Source organism: Gymnoscopelus microlampas (assembly GCF_963454915.1).
Source record: "Gymnoscopelus microlampas genome assembly, chromosome: 8".
NCBI classification, from domain to species: Eukaryota; Metazoa; Chordata; class Actinopteri; order Myctophiformes; family Myctophidae; genus Gymnoscopelus; species Gymnoscopelus microlampas.
The window spans coordinates 45,414,295-45,440,191 of NC_139945.1; the positions used below are offsets into that span (position 1 = coordinate 45,414,295).

The window sequence follows — 25,897 nt, forward strand, 5'->3', positions numbered from 1 at the left end:
TGTTTGCTAGATGCTAGATAATTCTCTCTCCGCCTCATCATGTTGAGTGTTTTTATCCTCTGCATTCAATCTATCCCAGTTATAAGAAGAAGTGGGCAGCTGTTCTCTGGCGCCCAGGGACCAGCTCCAGCTCCAAGGCCAATCAATGCCTTTGGCCAAGGGCACTGGCAGGAGTATGTTACCAGCATTCATACATACATACATACATACATACATACATACATACATACATACATACATACATACATACATACATACATACATACATACATACATACATTATCTTTTGGTTTGGGAAGAAACTGTTGCACCTACGTGAACACAGGGAGACCAAACCTCCACACAGAAAGGTCCCAGTTGGCCCCAAGAGGGATTCAAACTCATGACATTTTTACTGTGAGGCAACAGTGCAATGATCCACAATAATAATACTCTCAGTAACTCCGAAAGTTGTGGGGGTCCTGGAAATTAAAACATTTGAGAAGCACTGGCCTACTTGGTGCTAGAACCCAGGAAGTGTATTGTGCCCAGCTCAGGTATGTTAACCACACCACACCCATGCCTAAACTTAACCTATAGTAAAAGTACCTAACCTTAACTAACCTTTATCAATTAAACCCATGCCTAAAATGTAACTAAATTTAAAACCCTGTTTGTTTGGTTGGGTGGGTGAGTGCTGTCTATCCTTCTTCTGTTCCTACACTTCAGGGCATTTACAGTACGGTGGCATTAACCCCTTTTAGCCTGGACAGACTGTGCTGAACTTTACAGGCTGATTCACTGGATCAAACATAATAATACTGTTATGGTTACAGCTTCTACACAAGCAGAGTCGGGTAATGATGAGGTCAGTGCCCATGGAAAACTCTTCCTTGTAAATTATTTTCACCTGCACTGACATCACAGGGACTTTTTATATGTTTGCCATGCACATTAGTCTGGAAAACATTTAGAAATACTGTCAGGCTTTGGAATATGTCAATTATGTATGTCATCCTGGGATTTGTCCCGTAATTTATATTTTCTTGGGCAGAAATTTAGAATCATAAGGTTAGGTCTTGGCATGATTGTACCTCCTAATCTTTCCGTGGGATGAAATCCCCACTCAACTCTTAAACATGAAGGAAGGAAGGATGGTGGATGATAAGTTTAACTTGTGAATTTATATTTTAGTGCAACTCTAATAAGAACAGACAGTTGCTATCTGGCATTGTTCCTTTCTGCAGGAGAAATTATGATTCTTCACTGATTATTGCCAGCTCTTAATGCAAGAAATCATTTATGAAGCATGTTTTCTTTAAAATATTGACTGGTATCCTTCATACAGTAATCGTGTGGGTCATTTACTGTATTTGCTGTTCTAAGATACCCTGATATCCAAATTGACAATGTCATATTGCCACCTTCTGGTTGTACTTGAGAAATGTAAATAGAACAGGCTACATGCACTTCATATCTGTTAATGTTTCAGACAAAATGTAAAATGTAGATGCCAGACAACACACATACTTTACATTAAGACTTAAAAAAACATTTACAACTTGAAAATGAAACTACAATTGAATTAAATGCTCAATGTAGTCTTGATCTGTAAGCTCTTATGTGTTGTGCTAACAACACCACAGATGGGTGATGATAAGTGAGGTTATAGGTTCTGTTTGTGTCTGCAGGATAATTTCAAGACCAACAACCCCTCATCACTTGTTATGAAATTGTCAAGAAACATTAGCCAATGCTTGCAAGATTATGTGCTGACACTTATAGAGCGGTCAGCAGTAGGAAGGTTAAAACACACTACAGTCACACCGAAAACGCATCCATCATGAAGAGTAAAAAAAAAACGACCTCATTACAGCAGTTAACTAATAGATGACAGATGACTTTGGCCATTTAGGTTAATGGAAAGATTAAGATTAAGTGAATTATAACCATGCAGGGGGTCTTAGAAATATTTGAGGTATTCTACAAACTATTGGAACAATACTATAGACTCCTGCATACTGTATAGGTGCCGTCACTCTGTTGAAATAATTGCTATTGTGTGAAGGTTGCTAGGGCATTCCTGTTCCCCTGGGCAGCACTGCCAATAATAGAAAATGATCTGCAATGCTGACCATGATAGAATCAAAATGACCAAACTATTTTTAATTCTCTAATTGTGCTGCAAATCCTGTATTGTTCTATTCAAATCTCTAAGCTACAGATTTCCATGTGCAATCATGTGCCATAAAAATCCTTTAATTGCCTCAACTGCTATTGAAGAGGGGTTTGTAACTTACAGGGAACCCAGGGGTATACAGTTTTTTATCCGACACAGCATATTCTTTAAAATGGTTTAAATGTATCCAATTTTGAGCTGCAGTGTGTGGCTCCAATCGACAAACAAGGGGAATTCTGATAACAAGCCATATTTCAAAACAAGCCAATTCTCTACCTCCCCTGTGGCACCTCCCCAGATACATCCATTATCTATCAAGTAGACCAGTGGTGAAAAGCACTTGAAAATTGTTTTGCCAGACGATTTGTGTTAAAAAAAGAATATATATATTCAAACTTTTCCAAACATTTTTGATATATAATGTGCCACACTGCAAGCTTATACATTTGCTATTTTTTTAATAGCCAACATATGAATGGATAAAGTAATTAAATGATTGTGATGCTATATTAAAGGTAGGATACAGATTAAACAAGTGAAATTGGATGTGGTGAAACAAAGAAATGAACAGCTGAACTGAAGCTGAACAAATTGGAACTGGAACACTATAAAAATGAAGCTGATAAATGGGTACTCTCTCCTGATTGGCTGAAATGTTGTCACCTACCTGAAAATATATTTTCTGTTTATTAAAGAGCTGGAGAGACAGGGAGACTCCTGTTACTGAACAAACTGTTTATAGCAATGATTACTATCAGAATATAGTGCTTTAACCTTTTAATACAAAACGTTTTGTTTTAACCAAAAATATCACTTACCCTACCTTTAACTACTTTAACTGGGGACCCCCTGTAACCCCTCCAAGGAGTTGAGCCATGCAGTGGGCTGACAGGTTAAGTGCCTCAGGTTTAAAAGTAACCTTAAGGATGAAACCTGCAGAGCATTTGCCAGAAACCGTATTAAATGATGACCTGTAACCTGCAGGTAACCACACCCCAGCAGGAACCTAAGCAGTTCAATATTTAACGACTTAAGGTTGAATTATCCTTCATTGTACAATGGTGTCGCACAGCATGAATAGCTAATCTACAAGCTCATAATGCATTGTTTTGTATGTTTGTGTCTTATTTGTCTTGTATAGAATGTAAACCTTTCTTTCATGACATAAGAAAAGCATAGTATGCCTTCTGTTTTGTGTGCTGTTTGTATAATCTTCATATTAACTTATAAAGTTTTAATAGAAGAACAGTGCTGTTTTTGATTACAGATTATACTGTACTTTGTAGAGTTTAGGCAGGGATGTATTTATCAGTAAGTGCATGATGCCAGCAGTCCAGAGTCAACCATCAAAGAAAAGTTACTGACAGAGAAGTAATGACCTAAAATAGCCCTAATGAGATCTGTGAGGCCTTGCTTGCATTGTCCCTGGGGAGCAACTACCAGCAGAAATATACCTGATAAGTCCAGCTAATTGTTACAATGGAGTGACTTCAGCAACACTCGGACAAACATTAATGCCAAGGGAGGCAATTATCAAGAGCATTTCCAGCTAGGAGTTAGTAGACGGGTGTCTCCTATCCAAAGAGAGATTATATTGATCATAGAAAACAAAATGACTAGTTTACAGTTGTTTGTTGTACTTTAGATTAGTTGTACTTTACACTTATTTCATGGCTAATAATTTGGGGAGATTTGCTCCCACAGCAATGAATTTAAATGGTTCTCAGATACAGTAGCTGCCAAGTATGTGCAGACCAAGGAATGCTGTGTTTGAGTCTATGTCAGGGCTCTAGGACTGGTAACCCTCATTATCCCTGTATCAAGTTGACATAATGACGTTACTTCTCAGGATAAAAAGATCCTTAAACTTGAATTTCTACAGATGATACAAACACAATGGGGTCAGTTATAATAATGAAGACAAGCATTCTAGTGTTGTGTTTAGTGTTGCAAAGAGGTGTTTAAGTTTGTGTGCGTGCGTGCGTGCGTGCGTGCGTGTGTGTGTGTGTGTTGGAGGAAGGGTTCCACCTTCCACCGGATAATCTACTAGCAGAATTAATTAAATGATCTATGGCTCTGCACCTCAATGACACATTGACAGAGCAGACTATAAGAAGGACATAACACAACAAGTTATATTTTGTAGTCAGCATTGAGCAGATACATCAAAACATACTAGATCATTTATTTATGCGTCATTGTACCAATGAATTATAAACACAAACACATTCAACCACCACACACAGTATGGTGGAAGCATTTATTTATTATGTTCTGTTTGTGTGAAAGTGTGAAATGATATAGGATCATCAAACTTAAATTTGCCCCAAAATAAAAGCATATCTCAGCACTGTGAAATTAATGGTGTGATTAAATTCCCACAGCTGCTGGCAATGTCAGAAAACTCAATTTATCCTCTATTTCAGGCTGCATAGGCCTGGAGGCTTTGCCCTGCAGTTTGCCACTAGGTTATGTTTATAATTGGCACCCCCAGATTTCAACGTGTATCAGCTGTGAGTTGTTTCCATGAATGCAGCTAGGATATTTGTGTCCAGCAGTGATAATTGTGTCCAGCAGTGAAGTGGATAGAAGGGCAATTATCCTAAATGGATTGTAGGAGACAGAGAGCTGTTCATGTCCTATAAGTGTTTGTAGCATAATGTAAAATTATTCCAGCTGGTGTAAAGGTCTTTAGGGATAGTCCAGGCTGAGTGGAGAATATAGGTATGTGCATACATCACAGAGTAGCTGCTTTGAACTGTGGTTACAGCACAGATATCTGTATCTTCTCATAAATATGCTTTAATATGTAAAAGTATGCTCATTCCAAAATTCTCCCTGACCAATACTTAGTCAATAGGAAACCAGTAAAAGCATTGCAGAACATTGTCCTTGGTAATGAGATGATACTGGAGGAATTGTGTGTTGTGTGTGGTGGCGGGCATCCCGTTGACACAACACATAATATAGAACACCTCTATCTCCTTTGCACGGTTTTCAAAGTGGGGACCTGTTTGCATTGTGCTCCCATTTGGGGGCCATGCACCAGGAGGCACCACATGCTCACAATGTCTCGCAGTGCAACGCATTTTGAGCGTGCAAAGATTTTTCTCCTTTTCTTTTAAGCCATTTCGCAATAGAGGGGCCACAGCCAGAGGCTATGTCTATTTGGGGGTCATTGGCATGGAAAGGTTTGGGAGCCACTGCCTTAGGTTAGGAGACCCTCGATAACTAAGCTCAAGGAGGTCTGACATTCCGCTCTACATTCCCAGCAGTACCTTTCGTGCCAAAATGAAACATGTTATTTAATTGTGTCAGTGAGGCGTCTCCTATAGTTCTCCACAATCCCTGCATAACAGTATTGTTGATCAACATTCAATGCTGAGGTGAGTTTTGTGGAGGGATGAATCATGACTGGGCTTGTCAACAGTCAGAGGAGAATGCTCTGCTGGGGGGAAACATCTGACAGATGGAGGACCTGGTTGATGTGAGAGCAGGATGGAAGGAAATATACGATGACGCCACAGCATGGCTGATGGATGGATAGAACTGCTGCACAGAACCACATGAGCTTAAATGATATGGTTGAGCTAGAACACAATGTTCTACAGTGGCCTACTTTACAGGGCAAACCACAATATGTAGAGCTGAATAGCATACGTACCTATATTTGCTGTCTTTCGGCCTGGCGAGAGAGTATGTTTTTCTCCCTGTCCGTCCGTCCGTCCGTCCGTCCGCGTGTCCGCGTGTGTGTCCTTGTGTCCGTCCGTCTGTGACCAGCTAATCTCCGGCAACGTTGGCTTGATCGCAGCGAAACTGTGCACACACACTCCCTGGATGCCAATTCAGAACCTCTGCCCTCTGCCTCTCATTGGCCTTTTATAGCGCCATCAGGAGGCCGATTTGTGCAAAACATATTTTTTGACAGTACTCCTACAGATGTTGTCCAAAAATCACGCAAATCGGTACACAGTATCTCTATAGTCATTAAACGAAACAGGTCTTTCATATTTTTCATATTCCATCCTGATTGGCTAAAAATGTCTTCCAAAGTTTGCACGAGTGCTCCGTTTTTAACAAAATGCCTCAAATCATGAACACAGCATACAATTTCAAATCAGCCTCGTGGTGGCGCTATAACAGGCCGATTCGTGTTTTTACCTATAACTTCACCGATCTGTGTAAAACTTTGTATGCACACTCCCTAGAGGTCAAGGAAAAACCTTTGCCTTGCATTTTTCACATCTGCCTTTTGTAGCGCCACCAGGAGGCCGACTTATGTAAAACACATTATTTTATAATGCTCCTTCCAATTTTATCCAAATTTCACGCAAATCGGTACACATGATCTCTATAGTCATGTGATCAAGACGGGTCTGTTTGATTTTTCATATTCCATCCTGATTGGCTAAGATTGACATCTAAAGTTTGCATTATTGGCTTGTTTTGAACAAAATTCGGCAAATCATGAACGCACCGTCCGATTGCGGTCAAACTTGCACGCACATTCACACTATGTTGAGGAACAAATACCACCCTTTTAACGTTGGCCTGTTATAGCTCCAGCGGGTCTAATTTAGCAAAACAAATATTTTTTACAAAATGCCTCAAATCATGAATGCAGTCAGTGTCCGATTGTCGTGCAAGGCCTAAGAAGAACTGGCACCCTTTTCACATCGGCCTATTATAGCGCCATCAGGAGGCCACAATAGCCTACCTGACCTGGTGGAGACCTGTGCTCCGAGGTGCACTTTTTCTAGTTTCTATATCATTTTTGTCTGGCCCTCATCGCCTAGCCTATTAAAATGATGTGAGCAGGACAGTGTTTCATACCTTCTCTCACCTACCAATGTGATAATATGCGGCATCTAAAAAATATATATATACATAGCCTACTATATCTATGCATTTTCTCATGCATTGGCATCTATAACATGAGTCTCAGGATTGCTTAATCCAGGGCTTTTGAACTGTAAAATATTGCAGGTGGTCCCTTACCATGCATTCAGTAATGTAGGAAAGGGATTTGGTATTAATTTATATTATTTTATTTATTTAATTGTATTGTTTCTTGTTTGTGAATAATCGACATAAGCCAAATATATATACTGTATATAGAATAGTCTAAATGACTTCTCCTACGATTACAAACAGTGCCCATCCGGTCCATCCTTGGCATCATCCAGTTTCCCCAAAAATATTTAATTAATTTTGAAGATGAAAAAGACATTTTGGACAATAACAGAGTGCAGTATCATCTGTGGGGTGAGCTTGAACTTTGAGTGGGCTACTGGTGAACTTGAAGGTCCAAGATCATACAGGCCTTCTACAGAGGCACCGCAGAGAGCATCCAGGCCAGCTGTTTCACTGGTATTGATAACTATTGCCTTCATATCAACCAAAAAGTACAGCAGATGGTTGTGCAGATAGCACAGCACATCAGTGGGTGTGAGTTTCCCTCCATCCAGGACATATACAATGGACGCTGCGTCAGAAAAGCCAGTAGGATTAAAGACCCACAGCGCCCTAGAAGACACAGACTGTTTCAGATGTTACCATATGGCAAGCTGTTCTGCATCTAATACCAAGCCAATACCGCCTCCAAAAAAGCTACTTCCTTCGGCCAATCAAATCAGATGAAGATGAGTTGTTTGGTGGCTGAATCTATATCCTAGACCGACAAGTCCTAATGACAAATCCTATATAGAGCGCTTAAATGTGGTGGTAGTGGTAACAGCAACCGTAGGTGTGTTCCTCCTGAGTCTCCTCTCCAGCCTCCCGACTGTCCTTTCCTATACTCCTGCATGCGAATCCCATCCAGGCACAGCTGCCAGCACGTGTTATGCAGCAGCAAAATCCTCCAGGGCCTCAGGTCTGATTTTGCACTTCCTTAACGCGGTCTTCAGCTGGTCTTTGTAGCGTTTCTGCCCTCCAGCTGAGCGTTGCCCATGCAGTTGCTGGCCATATAGTATTGCTATAGTAGCAAGGCAGCTTGATGTCCTTATATGTCCCAGCCATCATAGCTGGTGCTGGGTGATTGTATAGCCTCAATACTCATACACGATCACACCAGGTAACTCCCAGGATGCGCTGAAGGCAGAGTTATATGGAATTGCTCTAGGGACTTGATGTGGTGGCTGTAAGCTACCCATGCTTCACAGCTTTAGAGGAGGGTGGTGATGCAGATGGCTTGGCAAACACAGAACTACGTGCGGACATGAAGGTTCTTGATTTGAAAGACCCGACGCTGGAGTCTCCCAAAGGCAGCTGATGCCTGCTTGATGCTGTTCTGGACCTCATTATCAATGTTGTTGTCTTCAAAGAGAATGCTCCTCAGGGATCTGAAGGATGGAACAATTGACAGCTGTTCACCAGCAACAGTGAAGGTAGGTGCGTGTGGCTGGGATGTTTGTACTCCACTGGCTAACTACCTCTGTTTCACATGCACGCACGCACGCACGCACGCACGCAGACAGACAGACAGACAGACAGACAGACAGATGCACACACGTAGTGTAACACCCCCTCATACATCCACTATAAAATGTTAACATCCCATGCACATAGGCACCTGGCACTTCACATCTTAAGATTGGACACACAAACATATATGCACACATTACACATACACATTCAGTATAGATGCTGTGTGTGTGGTATCACACACTAGGGGGAGACAAAGTTTGTCTCTAGCCAATATGCCTACATCTGAATTGATTTCAATTATTTTTTCATTTTGAGGTAACTGGCTCTGAAAGCAGTACGAGAATATGCGTAGGCCTATTTAACTACATATTATATTATATTATATTATATTATATTAGGCTATTTAAATGAAGAACAGTCAATTTCATCACATTTTTATTTAAAAAATAAATCAAATCATTATTATTTTGTGACAAGAAAAAAGATCACGTGGTTTTGTAATGCATGGGAAATGAAACCAGAGGTGTAAAGTAACTAAGTACATTACTCAAGTACTGTACTTAAGTAGCCTACAATGTTGAGGTATTTTTTACTTTATTTGAGTATTTCCAATTTTCTGTGCTTTTACTTCTACTCCACTAGGCTACATCTTGGAGACAAACATATGTAACTTTAGTTACTAGTTACTTTGTAGATTTCGATTGTTATTGAAAACTTGAAATGGGACATTCTGCATAATGAGTTTCTACTTTTGGTACTTTAGGTACATTTTTTCACCAATACCTTTGTACTTTTACTCAAGTAAATTTAGAATTCCGGACTTTTACTTGTAACAGAGTATTTCTACATTGATTGCAGTGTTGATACTTTTACAGTACAAAATGTTAGTACTTTTTCCACCACTGAATGAAACTAAACTAAACTAAGGTGTTTTTTGTTGTTCTTTCTCCACTTTATCCAACCTGCTCCAATCCCCCCCACGCGGTGCTGTCTTGTCCAGAACGACACTGCCCACATCCATTTAAAATCAGAGACACACATTCCACCGTAAATATCAACCAATCGGTAAGAAGGGGGGCGTTTACAGCCTTTACTCTGGGTCTGTGAGAGAGTGTGAAGTTTAGGTTATTATCTGTGAACAGCTGCTGCAAGAGAATGATGCACCTCAGCACCCATAGGTGCGGGATATCTTTCAACTCACAGTGTATATTCTGGCAACTTTAACCACTGCACTTAGTTTTTTAATCGGGGTTTATGTTGAAAGTTCAAGGCGACTTGTTCTCTGTGGCTTTACACTACAAATGGCTTGGATTATCTCCCCGCATCTGCACAGGACCGGTGCTGCTTTTATGATCCTGATCGCGGCCACCATTCTGACAGGTGGTGCTGCAGTCGCGCAGGTTTTTGACAGTTATGGATTATCCTATGCCTTGAGATCCGAGCTCTCGGAGGACGCGATCTTGGTGGCCAACAATGGAATACGCGTGCCTTTTGGGAGATCCGTCTTCATCGATCCGGTCAACGACCTGGTCATTCAGGTCCAGCCCGGCGACAAGTGCAGCATAACGGTCCTCGACAACGACCCCTTGTCCCAGAGACCCGGACACCTGTCGCCGAAAAAGTTTCCGTGCGAATTCGGTCCGAACGACGTGAAGTATTCTCACTTGGGTTCCAGGAGTCCTCCCAGGGACAGGGTGAGGTTACAACTCAGGTATGACACCCAGACGGACACGATCATAATACCGTTCATGATGGAGGTGGAGGTGATTTTCACGCAATTGGAAGTGCTGACCAAAAACATGCCACTGACGGTGGACAGGCTGCTGGGCACCAGCAACCCTATTGATAGAAGGATCTTAGAGTTCACGTTTGACAGAGGTGCACATCAGTGCAGAATAGCGGCTCTCTCCAGTGACAGCGCGCTGCCCCGATATGGAACACTTGTGGATGAGAGCAATCTGGGAAGGATGGTAGACTGTGATGAATTCACCAGGATGAACATCCGTTATCGACACACTTTTGCTTTCAAATCACCAAACAGAGATTACATCCCCATGCTTGTAGAATTACAGGATAGAGAAGGCAATTTGCTCAAACAGGAGTTTTTCCAAATTTTGGTGCGAATTAAAGAGGGGGAAGAAAACAGCGCTCCTAAACCCAGTTTTGTAGCCATGATGATGATGGAGGTGGATCAGTTTGTAATGACAGCTATAACCGGTGATATGTTGGCCGCGGAGGATGTTGAATCTAATCCGGATGATTTAATTTTCAATATCACATCCCCTCTGTCATTTGAGGAAGGTTACATAGTGAGCACTGATGATAGGAATTTGCCAATAACTTCATTTTATCAAGCAGATCTCAGAGACCTGAAAATAGCCTACAAACCTCCTGCTGTGGACTCAGACACTGAGCGCATTTTCCAAATTGAGTTTGAGGTTGTGGATACAGATGGGGCTGTGTCTGACCCGTTTGCTTTCATGATTGTTGTTAAACCTATGAACACGTTGGCCCCCGTGGTGACAAAGAATACTGGACAATTGCTTTATGAGGGGCAATCCAGGCCACTGTCTAGTTCACACAATCTTGAAATCAGTGATGAGGACAATTTAGACAAAGTTACTGTCAGTGTAATTGATGGGCTGAGACATGGAGAGCTGACTGTGTTGGGCTCAAGGAGGAAATTTTTCACCCCTGCAGACCTTGATGCAGGAGTAGTTATTTACCAACATGACGGAAGTGATACATATAGTGACAATATTATTTTCAGGATGACTGATGGCAAAAATGAGGTGGAATTTCTATTTCCTATCACTGTTGTGCCAACTGATGACGAGCCTCCCATTATCAATGCCAACACTGGTTTGATTTTGTTCAAAAACCAAATGATGCAAATTTCCCCTCTTATGCTCAGTGCAGCAGACATAGACTCAGAGGATTCTACCATAACATTCACAATAGAGCCTCCCTTTTCCACTGTTGGAGAAGTACTGCTCCGCCAGTCTGAGGCCCCAGAAGACCCATCGACTTGGAGGTTTAATGCTGAGGATGAACTATATGAGAAAGTAGTAACCGATTGGCTGCAGCAAGACATTACTGATGGTAAACTGTTTTACAAGCATATAGGACCTCACAGCACCAGCACAGTCATGGATCAGTTTGTGTTCAGAGTTCAAGATGACAACGATCCGCCTAACCAGTCTAGTGAGAGCTCATTCATCATTAAGGTTCTACCCATTGATGACATCCCCCCTGAACTGTATCCTGGCACTACTCTGCAGATGACTGTGCACGAATATCAGCTCACTTACTTTCGCAAAAAATTCCTCCGCTACACTGACCTGGACTCGGAAGATAGGGATCTTAAATACATTATCACCCAGCCACCGACAGATACAGACAAGAATAGCCCTGTTGTATTGGGATCCATTGTGTTAACCGAAAGACCAGAGACCGAAGTCACAACCTTCACTCAGGCACAGATCAACCACCACAAAATAGCCTACAAACCCCCAGACCTTGAGCTAGGAATCACTACTCATGTTTTGCAATTCAAGTACTCTGTGGAAGATACCTCTGGGAATAGTGTACCAGGGGCTTTCACCATAGTTCTACAGCCGGTTGACAATAATCCACCCCAGATAACTAACACTGGCTTCACAGTCTTTGAACGTGGCACACACATCCTTACAAGTGCAGAGCTGGACACCTCAGACACAGACACTGACAGTAAACAGATATTGTTTACTGTCACTCAGTCTCCGCTACATGGCCATATCAAGTTTACATTCACTGACATGACAAAAGGTGACACTTTCAGCCTTGATGATATTGCTAGTGGTAGAATTTCCTACATTCATAATGGTGATGAATCAGCAGCTGATTCAGTGCAAATAGATGTCAGTGATGGTGTCCATGTCGTTCCAATTACTATCAGGATTACTGTGAAGCCCATTGATGATGAGACACCGACTATCAGCCTCCCAGCTGGCACGATCGGTTCTTATATTGATGTGTTGGAAAACGGTGCAACAGAAATCACGACCAATGTTATTCAAGGAAGGGATGAGGACACAGATGACCTGCGCTTGACCTTCATTGTGGAGGACCCACCAGTTTTTGGTGAAATCCTAGTGAGAGGTGTCCCCTCAGGCAGGTTCACCCAGGCTGACATCATCAATGGTCTGGTGGTCTATGCACACACCAGTGGAGAACTGGGCTTTACCACAAAGGATGATTACTTTAATCTCACACTGACTGACATGTCTGACGAGTGGACTGTAGGGGGTAATAAGGTCACTGGTGTCAGAGTTCATGTCACTATTCTTCCCTTAGACAGCCAAGCCCCAGAGGTCTTTGTGGGGCCACAGTTTACTGTTGTTGAAGGAGAGAAAAATATGATTGACATCCTTCATATAAGCGCTGATGATGTGGACACGCCCAGTGATGACCTCCTTTGCACAATCATAGTCCAGCCAACCTCCGGTTATGTGGAAAATATCTCCCCAGCCCCGGGCTCAGAGAAGTCCAGGTCAGGGACAGCTATTAGTGCTTTCACCATTAAGGACATCCGACAGAATCACATTTACTATGTTCAAAGTATTCATAAAGGAGTAGAACCAGTGGAGGACAGGTTTACATTCAGGTGCTCGGATGGAATAAATTTCTCTGAGAGGCACTTCTTCCCCATCTCCATAATACCCGCTAATGATGAAAATCCTGAGATTTACATGAGAGAGTTTGTTGTTATGGAAGGTATGAACATTGTGATTGACACACCCATCCTGAATGGTGCTGATGCAGATATCCCCTTCGATGAGTTGACATTCATTGTCACGAGACCACCCAAGCATGGAAATATTCTCAATCAGCTCACTACTGGCACTGTACCAGTCACAAACTTTACCTTGGATCAGATCAGGGAGGCCTCCAGCATTGTATACGAACATGACGACTCTGAGACCACAGAGGACAGCTTCGATGTCCTCCTGACAGATGGTAAATTCAGTGTGGAGAAAACTGTAATAGTTATGATTATCCCCATCGATGATGAAACTCCGAGGATGGCAATCAATGATGGACTTGAGATAGAGATTGGTGACGTGAAAGTCATAAGCAATAATGATTTGAAAGCCACTGATTTGGACTCTGATGACAGCACACTTACATATATTGTCCGCTACGGGCCTGGCCAGGGGTATTTGCAAAAGTCAACGCCTTATGGGACATTCGAAAATATCACAGTTGGAATGAACTTTACACAGAGCGAAGTGGACCAGGGATTGATTGTGTATATTCACAATGGACAAGAGGGGATTCGTGACCTTATAAAATTCGATGTGACAGATGGCATCAACCCTTTGATTGACAGGTACTTCTATGTCACTGTGGGTGGTATCGATATGGTTTTTCCAGATGTTGTCAGTAAAGGTGTTTCCCTGAAAGAGGGAGGCAGGGTGACCCTCACCACAGACCTGCTCAGTACCAGTGACCTGAACAGCCCAGACGAATACCTGGTCTTCACAATCACCCGGGCCCCAATGAGAGGACACCTGGAATGTACTGACACTCCTGGAATGCCCATCACATCCTTCTCACAGCTCCAGCTCGCTGGCAACAAAGTCTATTACATCCACACGGCCGACGATGAAGTGAAGATGGATAGCTTTGAATTTGAGGTAACTGATGGCTACAACCCGGTGTTCCGCACATTCCGTGTCTCCATCAGTGATGTGGACAATAAAAAGCCTGTCATAACCGTGCATGGCCTGGTAGTTACTGAGGGTGAGAACAAACTCATCACTCCCTTTGAGCTTACAGTGGAAGATAGGGATACTGTAGACCGACTGTTGAAATTCACAGTCACTCAGATCCCTGTACATGGACGCCTGCTTTTCAATAACACCAGGCCTGTCACCACCTTCACCAAGCAGGACCTGAATGAGAACTTGATCAGTTACAAGCATGATGGCACTGAGACTGCTGAAGATAGTTTCTCCTTCACTGTCACTGATGGCACTCACACTGACTTCTATGTGTTCCCGGATACAGTATTTGAGACTCGTAAACCTCAGGCGATGAAGATTACCATCTTCTCTGTGGATAATGGAGTTCCACAGATTGTGGTGAACAAGGGTGCCCCCACATTGAGGGTTTTAGACACTGGTCATCTGGGCTTCTTGATTACTAGTAAGACACTGAAGGCGGAGGACAGAGATAGCTTACAGGATTCTGTGACCTTCAAGGTCACTGTGGGTGCAGAGCATGGTTACCTCATCAACCTCGGCAGAGGAAATGCCACTGTCACGACCTTTACTCAAGGTAAGGGAAAACACTGCATTGTAAATGTATTTTTACTACTGGGAATAAACTATATTTACTATATTTGCAAAGCTTTGCTCAGGCTTATCATAAATAAAACTATAAAATGCGCAACTCTCTGCCAAGAGTTGGCAGAGGTCTGCGTGTGCGGTCTGCTGAGCGCAGATTGTCCATTTTGGGAAAAGGTTAAAATCCATATTTTTTAAATTTCATCAAAGGTTTAAATAATAACTTGCATTATTGTATTTATTTATTTACTATGTGAAAACTGTAAAGAAGCGTAATTATAAAACCATAAATCAAGGGCTTTGCCTGAGGGTCCGACTGGCAAGTTGGTGTCTCACACTGCAGCACAGTGCGATGATGCCACAAGTGGGTGATGGTCAAACAGCAAGCTGTGTCTGAGCTCAGCCCAATGACACCCCACGCTGAAAGTGGGTGTGGTCTGGAAAGAAGGTCAACTAGAAAAAGTGCTCCTCGGAGCACAGGTCTCTGCCAGGTCAGGTACGTTATTGTGGCCTCCTGGTGGCGCTATAATAGGCCAATGTGAAAAGGGTGCCATTCATTCTTAGGCCTTTCACGGCAATCGTACACTGCATTCATGATTTGAGGCATTTTGTTCCGACAATGTGTTTTGCTAAATTAGACCTGCTGGTGGCGCTATAACAGGCCAATGTGAAAAGGGTGGCATTTCCTCCTCGGCCTAGAGGGAATGTGCGTGTGAAATTTCACGGAAATCGCAAGCTGCGTTCATTTGAGGCATTTTGTTCAAAACGTACCAACTTTGGAAGCCAACCTTAGCCAATGAGGATGGAATATGGGAAATCGGACAGATCTGTGTTGATCACATGACTATAGAGATACTGTGTACCAATTTGCATGACGTTTGGATAAAATCTGTAGGAGTAATATTAAAAAATTGGTTTTGCACAAATCAGCCTCCTGGTGGCGCTATAACAGGCCCATGTGAAAAATTTGGGCCAGAGGTTCTGAATTGGCATCCAGGGAGTGCGTGTGCACAATTTTGCAGCGACTGGGCCAACGGTGCCGGAGATTAGCTAGTAACGGACGGACAGCACACACACACACACACACACACACACACACACACACACACACACACACACACACACACACACACACACACACACACACACACACACACAGACTGACAGGGTGCAAAACATACTCTCTCGCCATGCCTTTCGGCCTGGCGGAGACAATAAATTGTCCCATGGCAAACTTTTCCTATAAGTTCTGTCATGTTACATGAATCAGTTGCGAAGATACATGCCTTTTTATGAGAAGATGTAATACTTCCGTACATACATCATATCATGCCCCTCTTTGCCTAGTTGCTTTCTTCTTCCTTGCTCCATAACAAATCTTTCCACAAATTTCATGCAAATCCTCAGTACATTAGGTGAATTCCCACCAGACAGACTCCTTAATTGGCAGAGGTACTGTAATTATTTTCCACTACCAGAGTTCCTCAGTAATTCTCCCACTTTAACTAGCCTATATACTCAAATGTTAATCAGGCTACCCAACTGAGAAATAAAAAGTTTGAATACAAAAGTTTTGATTTTAACTCTGGAGATCTGTAAATAAATACACAGTCATTTACAAAAAATATACTTTGCCAGTGCCTCAGGCTGACTGACCATTCACTAGTGTAATAAAAAATGTGTTTGTATATATATATATATATATATATATATATATATATATATATATATATATATATATATATATATATATATATATATATATATATATATATGTGTTTGGTGACGATGATGATGGAAGGTGTGCACAGGAAAACATGTCAGTCTGACTGAGACATATTGGCCTTTGTCACAGGACCCCACCCATGTAAAGGGACCAAAGGGGTATTCCTAAACACTTTCAGGCAAGCGAGAGCAGTGTACTCCTTGTACGTCTTGCTTGCAGTTATTGAATCACTCTCTGAGATGCTCTTCTCAGGAAACCTGTTCAATATTTCAAGAGATCTTGCAGGGATAAACAGACAGCAAATAAAGTCACTATTCCTCATTTGAAATTGTGGCTATGCATGTTTATGAGCCAGCAGCTTTGAGAGGAAAGGTTTGACATTAAATATTGAAGATATATAGCAAGGCGCTAGTGTGAACTTCACATTCTGTCAGATTGTAGGAATGCATAGAACCCACTGTATATTAAATAGTAAAACAGAAGACCCTGGAGTCTAGTTTGTTGTTCTTTAATGTGTGTCATTCAGGAGACAATATGTCAAGCCGACTGTAGATAGTCTTAAACCTCTGGACACTTATGTCCATTAAGTCTAAATATGGGGGGGGGGGATCCTCCTTTTGCCAAGTATTTGTGTGATATTCATAACATAATGTTGTTGTTGTTGACAGCACATAACATTTATTTATATCAATATTCTTCTTTTTTTAGCTGACATTGATGACATGAAGATATGCTATGTTCTGAGGGACCATGATAATGCTACTAGTGACATCTTCCATTTCTCCATTGAGGACAAGGGTAAGTTCAATTGGATAAATTACCAAATAGTGTTTGATATTTCAAGAAGATTGGACAGCATCTATGCTCTTTTAGTAGCAAACAAATTGATTTAATCTTCTTCGACATTTTATTTCATTTTCAATGTTGTGAATGATGCATTAAATGAGGCTTATTGACAAATAAGCCTCGTCTGGGTAAGTTCAAGGTGAAAATTCTTGAACATAACCTTTTCATGTAATGCGCTGGGGCAAGTACAGTACACCACAGAGTTTCAAAGTAGTTTTTATCGTGTCAACACCCTTTCAGGTAGGTATATTGAGTTGCTTATCCTGTCTCAACTTGATCTCATTAAGTTTAGCACTCACTGAAATGGCAAAGGAAAATGATCTGTTTGATAGTCTTATCTAACGTGTCTAAAAGGACCGCCAGCATCCCCTAAAGCCTGTGCTGCTCCTTACACCCAACTGGACCAAAGTGGTTTTAATTGACCGACATTGCCGTCCTTAGAGCCCTGTGTTTATATATTGTATATTCACAGAAGGATTAACACATATTGTTGTATAACACCAAAAGCTTTAGATGAGATAAAATAATTCCCATAATGCTACAAAGTGCCTTTAAACAGAAAACAAGTGGAAATCTTGGCCTAAGAGTAGCACTAGAGGAGAAGCCAAAATCAGTCAGAGATGCATCCTCCAGGGAACATGAAGGTCAACAGCAAAAATCCAGCTTGTACTTGAATATATCTTCTTTGGGATCAAACAAGATATTTGCCATCCTTAGAGCCACGTTCTAGCATGGCAGGAAATTCTAAATATTCCTTCAGAGGCATAGTTTTTAATTTTAGCAAGAGTAAAATCTTCAAATTTCCATCTCATGTTAAACAAACATTTGGCAGCATCCAGATTCTGCCGGCTAATGTTAAAATTATTGGACATGGGATATCAGAGCTCCCATGTCCAATAACATTCTTTAACCTGGAATCCAGGATATCTTTCTTCATGGTGAAACTCCTTGAAATACTGGTGACGGCTTCTGGCTTTACACACGATAAGATGATCTGTTTACTTAGCGACACACAGGCCAGCTCAGGCCACCAACATCATGCATGGGCTTCTTGAATTAGGAAAAATAAAGGCTTTCGCTTTTAGGTATGCAAGTGATGAGGCCCCTGTGTGTGGTTCGAGATGATCATGCTGGTGTCGCCTGTTAGTCGAAGTAGCATGCCTGACAGTGACTCCTTTCTTCTACCCTTCTGTGGTGATGAGGGAGCACAAAGGATCCCACTGACAGAGGCCCTCTCTTTTCCCACAGGCACATCAGTGGGCCCCCTAAATGCATTTCCCCATCCCTCAACCTGGGACTAATCTGTGGCTTCAGTGAAATAATAGACAGGTTAACCGCAATGCCAACAGGTGGATGGGGGGATAATGAGTGTGTTGACTAAAATTAGACTCCGCTTTATTGAGAAGAGACACTGAATGCCAGGACTTTATCGGTGTGGCTTGTGGTGGCGAAGGCCATTCAATGTTCCGTTGATGTTTAGTCAATTCCATTCAATCCCCTTATTTTTTTTGCTCTGTTGGATTATTTGTCAAGGATATCTCTCTCTCTTTCTCTTGATCGTTCTCTCTCTCTCTCTCTCTCTCTCTCTCTCTCTCTCTCTCTCTCTCTCACACTCGTGCACATGCACATGCACATGCACATGCACATGCACATGCACATGCACATGCACATGCACATGCACATGCACATGCACACACAGATATATTAACTTGAAGGGTTGTCTCAATACTCCGTAGGTAGGCACAAGGAATTTGTGCATTTCTGCATGCTGTTAATACTTATGCCTTCTAAAAAATGGTTTACATATTTCGGACTTACAAAAGGACCATCACATCTCTAATTTTGTCTTCCCATACACCTGGCACATCTTATCGTCAGATGCCAAACATATGCTTGTCAGTCATAGTCATCACCTTTTATAGACAGTTAAAGCTGAAGTGTCATCACCTGACAAGTGATAACAGTCAGTGCACTTAGAAAACAGCTGCGGTCTGCAGACCATTGGAATGGCATGCACATGGTCGTGCAAAGTGATGGAGAGCCTTCTTGGATGTGACCCATTCATTAAGAGACTGCCCTGTAGGCCTATATATTATACACGAGCTTGCAGTGGTGGAAAGTAACTAAGTGCATTTACTTAAGTACTGTACAATTTTGAAGTTCTTTTACTTTACTGGAGTGTATTTCAAATTTTGGATACTTTTACCTTTACTCCACTACAATTATTAGAACACGTTAGTTACTAGTTACTTTGTAGATTTGGATTATTATTACAAAACACAATACATTACACATACATTAACCGTTTCAGTCCTAGTGAGCTTGTAGATCTTAGCCTGACACTCAGCCTGAATTTTCATTTCGTTTCACTCCATTATTCAGTCTGAAAGCCCTCTCAATGCAGCCGATTGCTGAGATGGGGGCGTGGCCAAAGTTTTTTTTTTCAAAGACTCTTTGGCGATTGGTTCATACTGGATTATCCCGATCCCGATTCGTCGTACAGATTTTCAACCTAGGCTGAGACCTCCTATGAGAGCGTCACCAGACCAGAATCGCCTGAACATATTTTTTTAATGGGCGTGGCTAGCGATTCACGGGCTGGAGCCGGGCTATGTAGATCTGCTATTTTCTAAAGATTTTTATGCATTTTAAAAATGTGAGCACTTTAACCACCGCACTGCAAGCTTGTGAGGTAGCCACAGAGCTGTAATTCTTTTAAGGAATTGAGCTGTGCTGGTGGTTGCTGCCCTAAATCCCCAGATAGAGCCTCCAACTCTTTGAACAGCAGTTCTGGGGGGGAGCTGAGTGGTGTACGCCAGCAAACAGCACACAGCTGTAGTCTGTCATGTTCAGCAAAGAAAAGAAAGAAGAAACCCACTAGTTCTCAATTCATGTTCATGTTCATGTTCATGTTATTACAAGATGCTTTCCAATGCTGCGATGCTTTCTTTAAAAAACACAATGCACAACACACACAGGCATTCATATCCATGTGTGTGGTGTGCATTGTGTTTTTATGTGGTTCAGGCACACTGCATGTTTACTATGTGGGTGTGTGTGTGTGTGTGTGTGTGTGTGTGTGTGTGTGTGTGTGTGTGTGTGTGTGTGTGTGTGTGTGTGTGTGTGTGTGTGTGTGTGTGTGTGTGTGTGTGTGTGTGTGTGTGTGTGTGTGTGTGTGTGTGTGCGTGCGGGTGCACGTGCACACACATGCACGCGTGCGTGCGTGCATGGCATGCATGCATGCTTGTGTGTGTGTGTGTGTGTGTGTTGTGGTGTATTTCTGGCTGTCAGCTCAATTAAACAATAGAGCTGAAAGCCGTCTCTCAGCTGCCATTGTTGCTCTTGCTCTGCTCTAACTTGAGAGCACTGGACTGAGACCAGTGTCCTATCCAAGTGATTGTTTTAAGGCTCCTGTTTACATTGCCCATCCAAAAGGAAAGCAATTACCGAATGCACACACCATGAGAAACATCTCCACTCATTGATTTACCGTTTTCTTTTGGTGGAATGGAATGTGTGAAATATATTCATGCTGGTCCTTACAATGTTTTGAGTGTTTTTATCTTATTTGGAATGCAGCCACAAGCTTGTTCCTCCTGATAAAGTTGAGTTCAGTCTCGTCAGCTGATGGATTATATTGATATACTGTTGGATGACGCAATCTCTGCCTATTTAATGTGAGCTGCATGAACCTACTGTAGTTCTCCCCTGGTGGTGATCACCTGCTACTTGAAGTGTGTGATTCTGACGATAGAGAGTGAGAGCTGATAATAATTCACTACAGAGTTCAAATATATTCTGTGCTGCTGAAGTAGAGATTCTCTTGCTCAGACAGTCTCTCGCTTTCATGTGAAGTTGCATTTTAAAAGCGGGTTGCAGAATAATGCCATTTTTCTATTTCAGCTTTTTCAGCTTTTATCCAAGGATAAATACTTATATACCTACATTGGAGAACCTATTGTAATCTGCTCTTTTGTTGGATACTTTCTAGCCATACCATTGAGATACAAAGAAACATTTATTTTAAATTAGCTGGATTAAGGAGAATGAATAGGCTTTTCACCAATAATAACAACATTGAAACTAGGCAACATAATTGATATGTGACACAATGCATGAAGGCACTGAATAATGTTCTATGTACTCTTAAACCCCATTGTGGAAGAACAAACGTATACTTTGTTCACATAATTTGTGTACTTGACAAGTCTGCAGAACTTTGTGAAAGTGTTTACATTGAACCTCTTACTTGAACGCGTTTTCCATTTGGCTAGGAAATGAAGCAGTCACAGTGGTCCTTTATTTCTGGGTTAGGGTGGTTGAGTTCTGTCTAAAGAAGATGACAGACAGGGGTCATAATCTGTGAGGCGTTTGTGTGTCTTGCCATTTGTCATGCTTGTCAAAGCCTTGAATGAATTATGACTGGAGGCTGAAGTCGCACATTTATTAGTTTGTGTTTCTGTGTTTACCGTGTGAGGAGAAACAACGCACCTGGACTAAGTCAGGAACAAAGTTTTGGAACAAGAGATGCTTTAATTGCCTACACAGTGTCAGAGCATTGATTGTGCGTGTGTGCATATGTCACGTCTATGCGTGTGTTTGTGTGTGTTCATTGGTGCGCGTGTGCATACATGCACGTGCATCATGTTAGCTGTCAGGTAAGTGTTGTGTTTCGGTGCACTCCAGCCCTCACGCTGTCTCTGTAGGACTGGGGCGCATTCAGGTGAGCTTACCTGAGCACACACACACAAGCCTTAGCAGTCCCAGCCAGTTGTTTGTGGAGCTCAATCTCTGTCTGCCTCCAGCAACTAATCCAGCCAGTCAGTCAGCATCAGGGATGTTCCAACTGACAGACAGACTGCTGTGGCCTTTGTTATGTTTTTCATTCCATGCTACTCATCCTCCCTCTCATTCTGTCTGTCTGTCTGTCTGTCTGTCTGTCTGTCTGTCTGTCTGTCTGTCTGTCTGTCTGTCTGTCTGTCTGTCCCCTTCTGTCTGTCCCCTTCTCTCCCTCCCTGTCTGCCCGCCCTTCCCCTCCCTGTCTGCCCGCCCTTCCCCTCCCACCCTGTCTGTCTGTCTGTCTGTCTGTCTGTCTGTCTGTCTGTCTGTCTGTCCTCTTCCCTCCCTCCCTCCCTCCCTCCCTCCCTCCCTCCCTGTCTGTCTGTCCTCTTTCCTCCATCCCTGTCTGTCTGTCCTCCCCCTCCCTTCCTGCTAAACGGTTATGGAGGAAGGATGAGAATGAACTACTTTCAAAGTTCAAAGTCAGCAAATATGACCATGCTTCTGTACCATGTGGGAAGTAAGAATTTTTCTGCCACCTTTCTAATTCCCTAAATCGGATTTCCTGGTGGATTGGATCTACAGTCTGGAACAAGAAGTACATTCCTCATTGGAGCATTCCTTTTTCCTTTACATATGGCAGCAGCTTGAAACACAGAGGAATGTATTTTCCCCTGTCTCCTCTGCAGTATTCAGTACATTTATAAACTGCCTTACCTGACTCACCAGGCATGATGGCTTGTTATTTCTGCTCCATGAAACGAGATACATGTGTGTCCAAGTCATCATGAATACATTGAGTTCTCAGAAGTGACTCATGCTGATTTATACTTGGTTGGGCGCCATGTTGCACTGAAAATAGCCGATCTACAAGCTCACAATGTGCAACGTGTTGTGAGCTTGTAGATCTGTTATTTTTGGCGCGCAATACCGGCACGCAACGAAGTATAATAAAATCAGGCGTCAGACTGCAGGGTCACGTCATGTGCTATGTTGAGCACCTATGTTTTCTATATGATCAGCAGTGATTGCTCGTGACACTGAGTGCATGTTTGAATCCATCTCTCTATTTGCCTTACCTTTCTAATCCCAGGTTCGAAAGGGATTAGATTTCTCTCTGTAGCGTGTCAAAGCACAGCCAACGTAACAGAGAACATGGAGTTGCACTCGCACGCAAATGCAAAGTTAGTAGAATGTTTGTATGGTAATAATCCCTGATCCCAGCCCTGGAAAAGGTTTTGTCTGTGTTTTTCTACCCCATTATTAATGAAATTACTACCCCCAGACTTACATTAGGCGGTATAAAGGACGTGGTTATAGTACTGTATAGTTACAGTATGGTACATAATGTAGTGTGTTTGGGGGGGTGTGTGTAGAGATCTCATCACAGTCCATCTGTGTTGTAGCTAATAAAATATTTGTTAGTCATTTTGTTGGGGGGGAATGTATGTTATGATAAAACATCTGGTACTTGATTACAGAGCCGTTCCCAGGTGACAGCTGCTTCACATTGAAGAATGGAAACGGAATTACAGAGAGGATAGAAGTCGATCATTTTAGATGGAGTATGATTTGTCTGGCTTGATGTTTCCTCATTTCCTGTCGCTAACTTTGAGGCTTGTTTTTCACCACATGACAAAATACAAATACATGTCTATTTTCAATTGCATCACACCTCTTCCTCTATTCAATTTCCATTCCAAGTACTCTGTGAGGGGAAACCATTCTGTTGCTGCCTTCCACTATTATGCTCCAAAACATTAGCCGTAATTGGGTCGTTCAGTGTGACAAGGTCAATGATGGCCGGCTATGAAACGATGTTGCTCTGGCAGTGCCAGAAACTTTGGGCCATGTTCATGCAGATGTGTAGCTGGTTGTCATAATTAATGTTCTATAAAATATAACAGCCTTCCAAGATGTTACAAATAAAGGGAAGGTTGTTGTTTATGTTAACAGATACTACTACCGTGACCAGAAAAGTATACTGTGGACATTTTACAGGTTTCATGTCTTAAAGCATAAGGAGTCCATTAATATCTGCTAGTTGACCGATATATGAATAATGGCAGGAAATATTGCGTGCTCTCTTTGGAGAATTGCCAACCCATGTTTCCTCTTCTGCATATGCTTAGAGTTTGACCTAGTCTCTTTCCACGTGACAGGTAGAGAATTCAACTTGTACAGTCTGATAGAGTGTATAATCACAATTTAGCTTTTTTTCCCATCGCGCAGTGCGACATGTAATGAAGGTATAAGACAGTGAAAATTGTACAGTCTGCAGGAAACTTAAATGCCTGTTGAGGCAGGGCAATCTGAAAAATGCAAATGTGTCAATCCACTTTTCTCATACAGTAATTAACAGAAGCAACAGCAATGCAATTAGAATATGGGTGGGATGGTATTTGTTTGACCTAGTTGCCAAGTGCTGGAAGCTGCCAGTGCTTCTTTGCCGTGTCAGTGCCATTGTCTTTATGGAGGTAAAGGGGTTATCCCGCTCTATCAGTCCTTCACTCTCTCTTGTTGTGTTGCCAGAGTAAAGATAGGGATCCGGGGTTCACTTGGCAAAGACAAATTCCAGTGTATGGAAACCCCAAGCCCAGGCTTGTCCCCTGGATGGTGATGTGTGTCGTCATCCCTGCCTTAGGATGTCTCTCTAGCAGAACTGAGATTGTTCAAGCACACATAAGCTGGGAGGCACAATGACCAATGCATTCCCTTGTGTCTGAAGTAATGCCATAGTGGAGCTTTTTTAAAAGTTAAATCCCTCTATCCCTTTGTGAAATACGGTGTTATATGTATTATCATAAGGTATTATGACGTTCTAAAGACCCAATCATATAGTAACAATTTCAGGATGGTGAGGATTTCTACCTGCTTTGTAAAACCTGAAGGAAATAGGCCATCAAGGCAAGCACATAATGTCAAACATACTGTATAACATGATCTTTAAAAAGATGTTTACAGAATCCACACGATGAAAGAGAATTTATTTTATGCAAGGTCTTAAATCCCTAATATCCTAGCCTAGTTGATTTGCAGCCAAATACATGATTAGATTATAAAACAGACTGGTCATCATATCATCTAAAAATCCATTCCCTAAAAGTAACTGTACCTAGAGGAAGCTGCTGTATCTTTCTCCACTGTAGCATAGATTTTGCTCAATAAATCACCCTGGATAATGTGTCTTTGTCCCCCAAATCCCAGCAGTGGGGAGTGGGGAGTTGCCCCCCTCAGCTATTGCCCTTTGAAAAGCTGCTGACAGCTGGGGCGAAGCTACAACGTCATAGCTCTCTCCCGACGGACCTGGGTGGCAATGTTTGGAACCTGATGGGTACCACCAACACACCCTAATTTGCCCTGCCCCCCCCCCCCCCCCACATGGGGGGGGGGGGGGACACATGCATACTACACACACATGCATATCATTTTGTGCTCACATTTTGTGCACAAATACGTGCACGCAAGCACACGAACACTAAACATTCATTCACCATGCAGATGTCTAGGGACCAGCAGCCTTATCATATATTTTCTGATAAAGGCAGCACTGCTAAGATGTTCCATCAAGATGTGTAGCATCAAATTCATTTTAATTGTTATCTGTCTTTGATTTATTATGATTTGTCTTTG

General features: G+C 42.2%; 1 protein-coding gene across 1 annotated transcript in view; it reads left to right on the forward strand.

The window, feature by feature from the left end:
* The first annotated feature begins 9,731 nt into the window (after positions 1-9,731).
* The window catches only part of LOC311050896 (FRAS1-related extracellular matrix protein 2-like), a 66,585-nt gene continuing 50,419 nt past the window's right edge, over positions 9,732-25,897 (forward strand). Inside the window, exons 1-2 of the mRNA XM_084065115.1 lie at positions 9,732-14,905; positions 17,348-17,437. Of these exons, the coding sequence (XP_083921241.1) occupies positions 9,886-14,905; positions 17,348-17,437 (5,110 nt within the window). The 5' untranslated portion in view covers positions 9,732-9,885. The remainder of the gene's footprint in view (positions 14,906-17,347; positions 17,438-25,897) is intronic.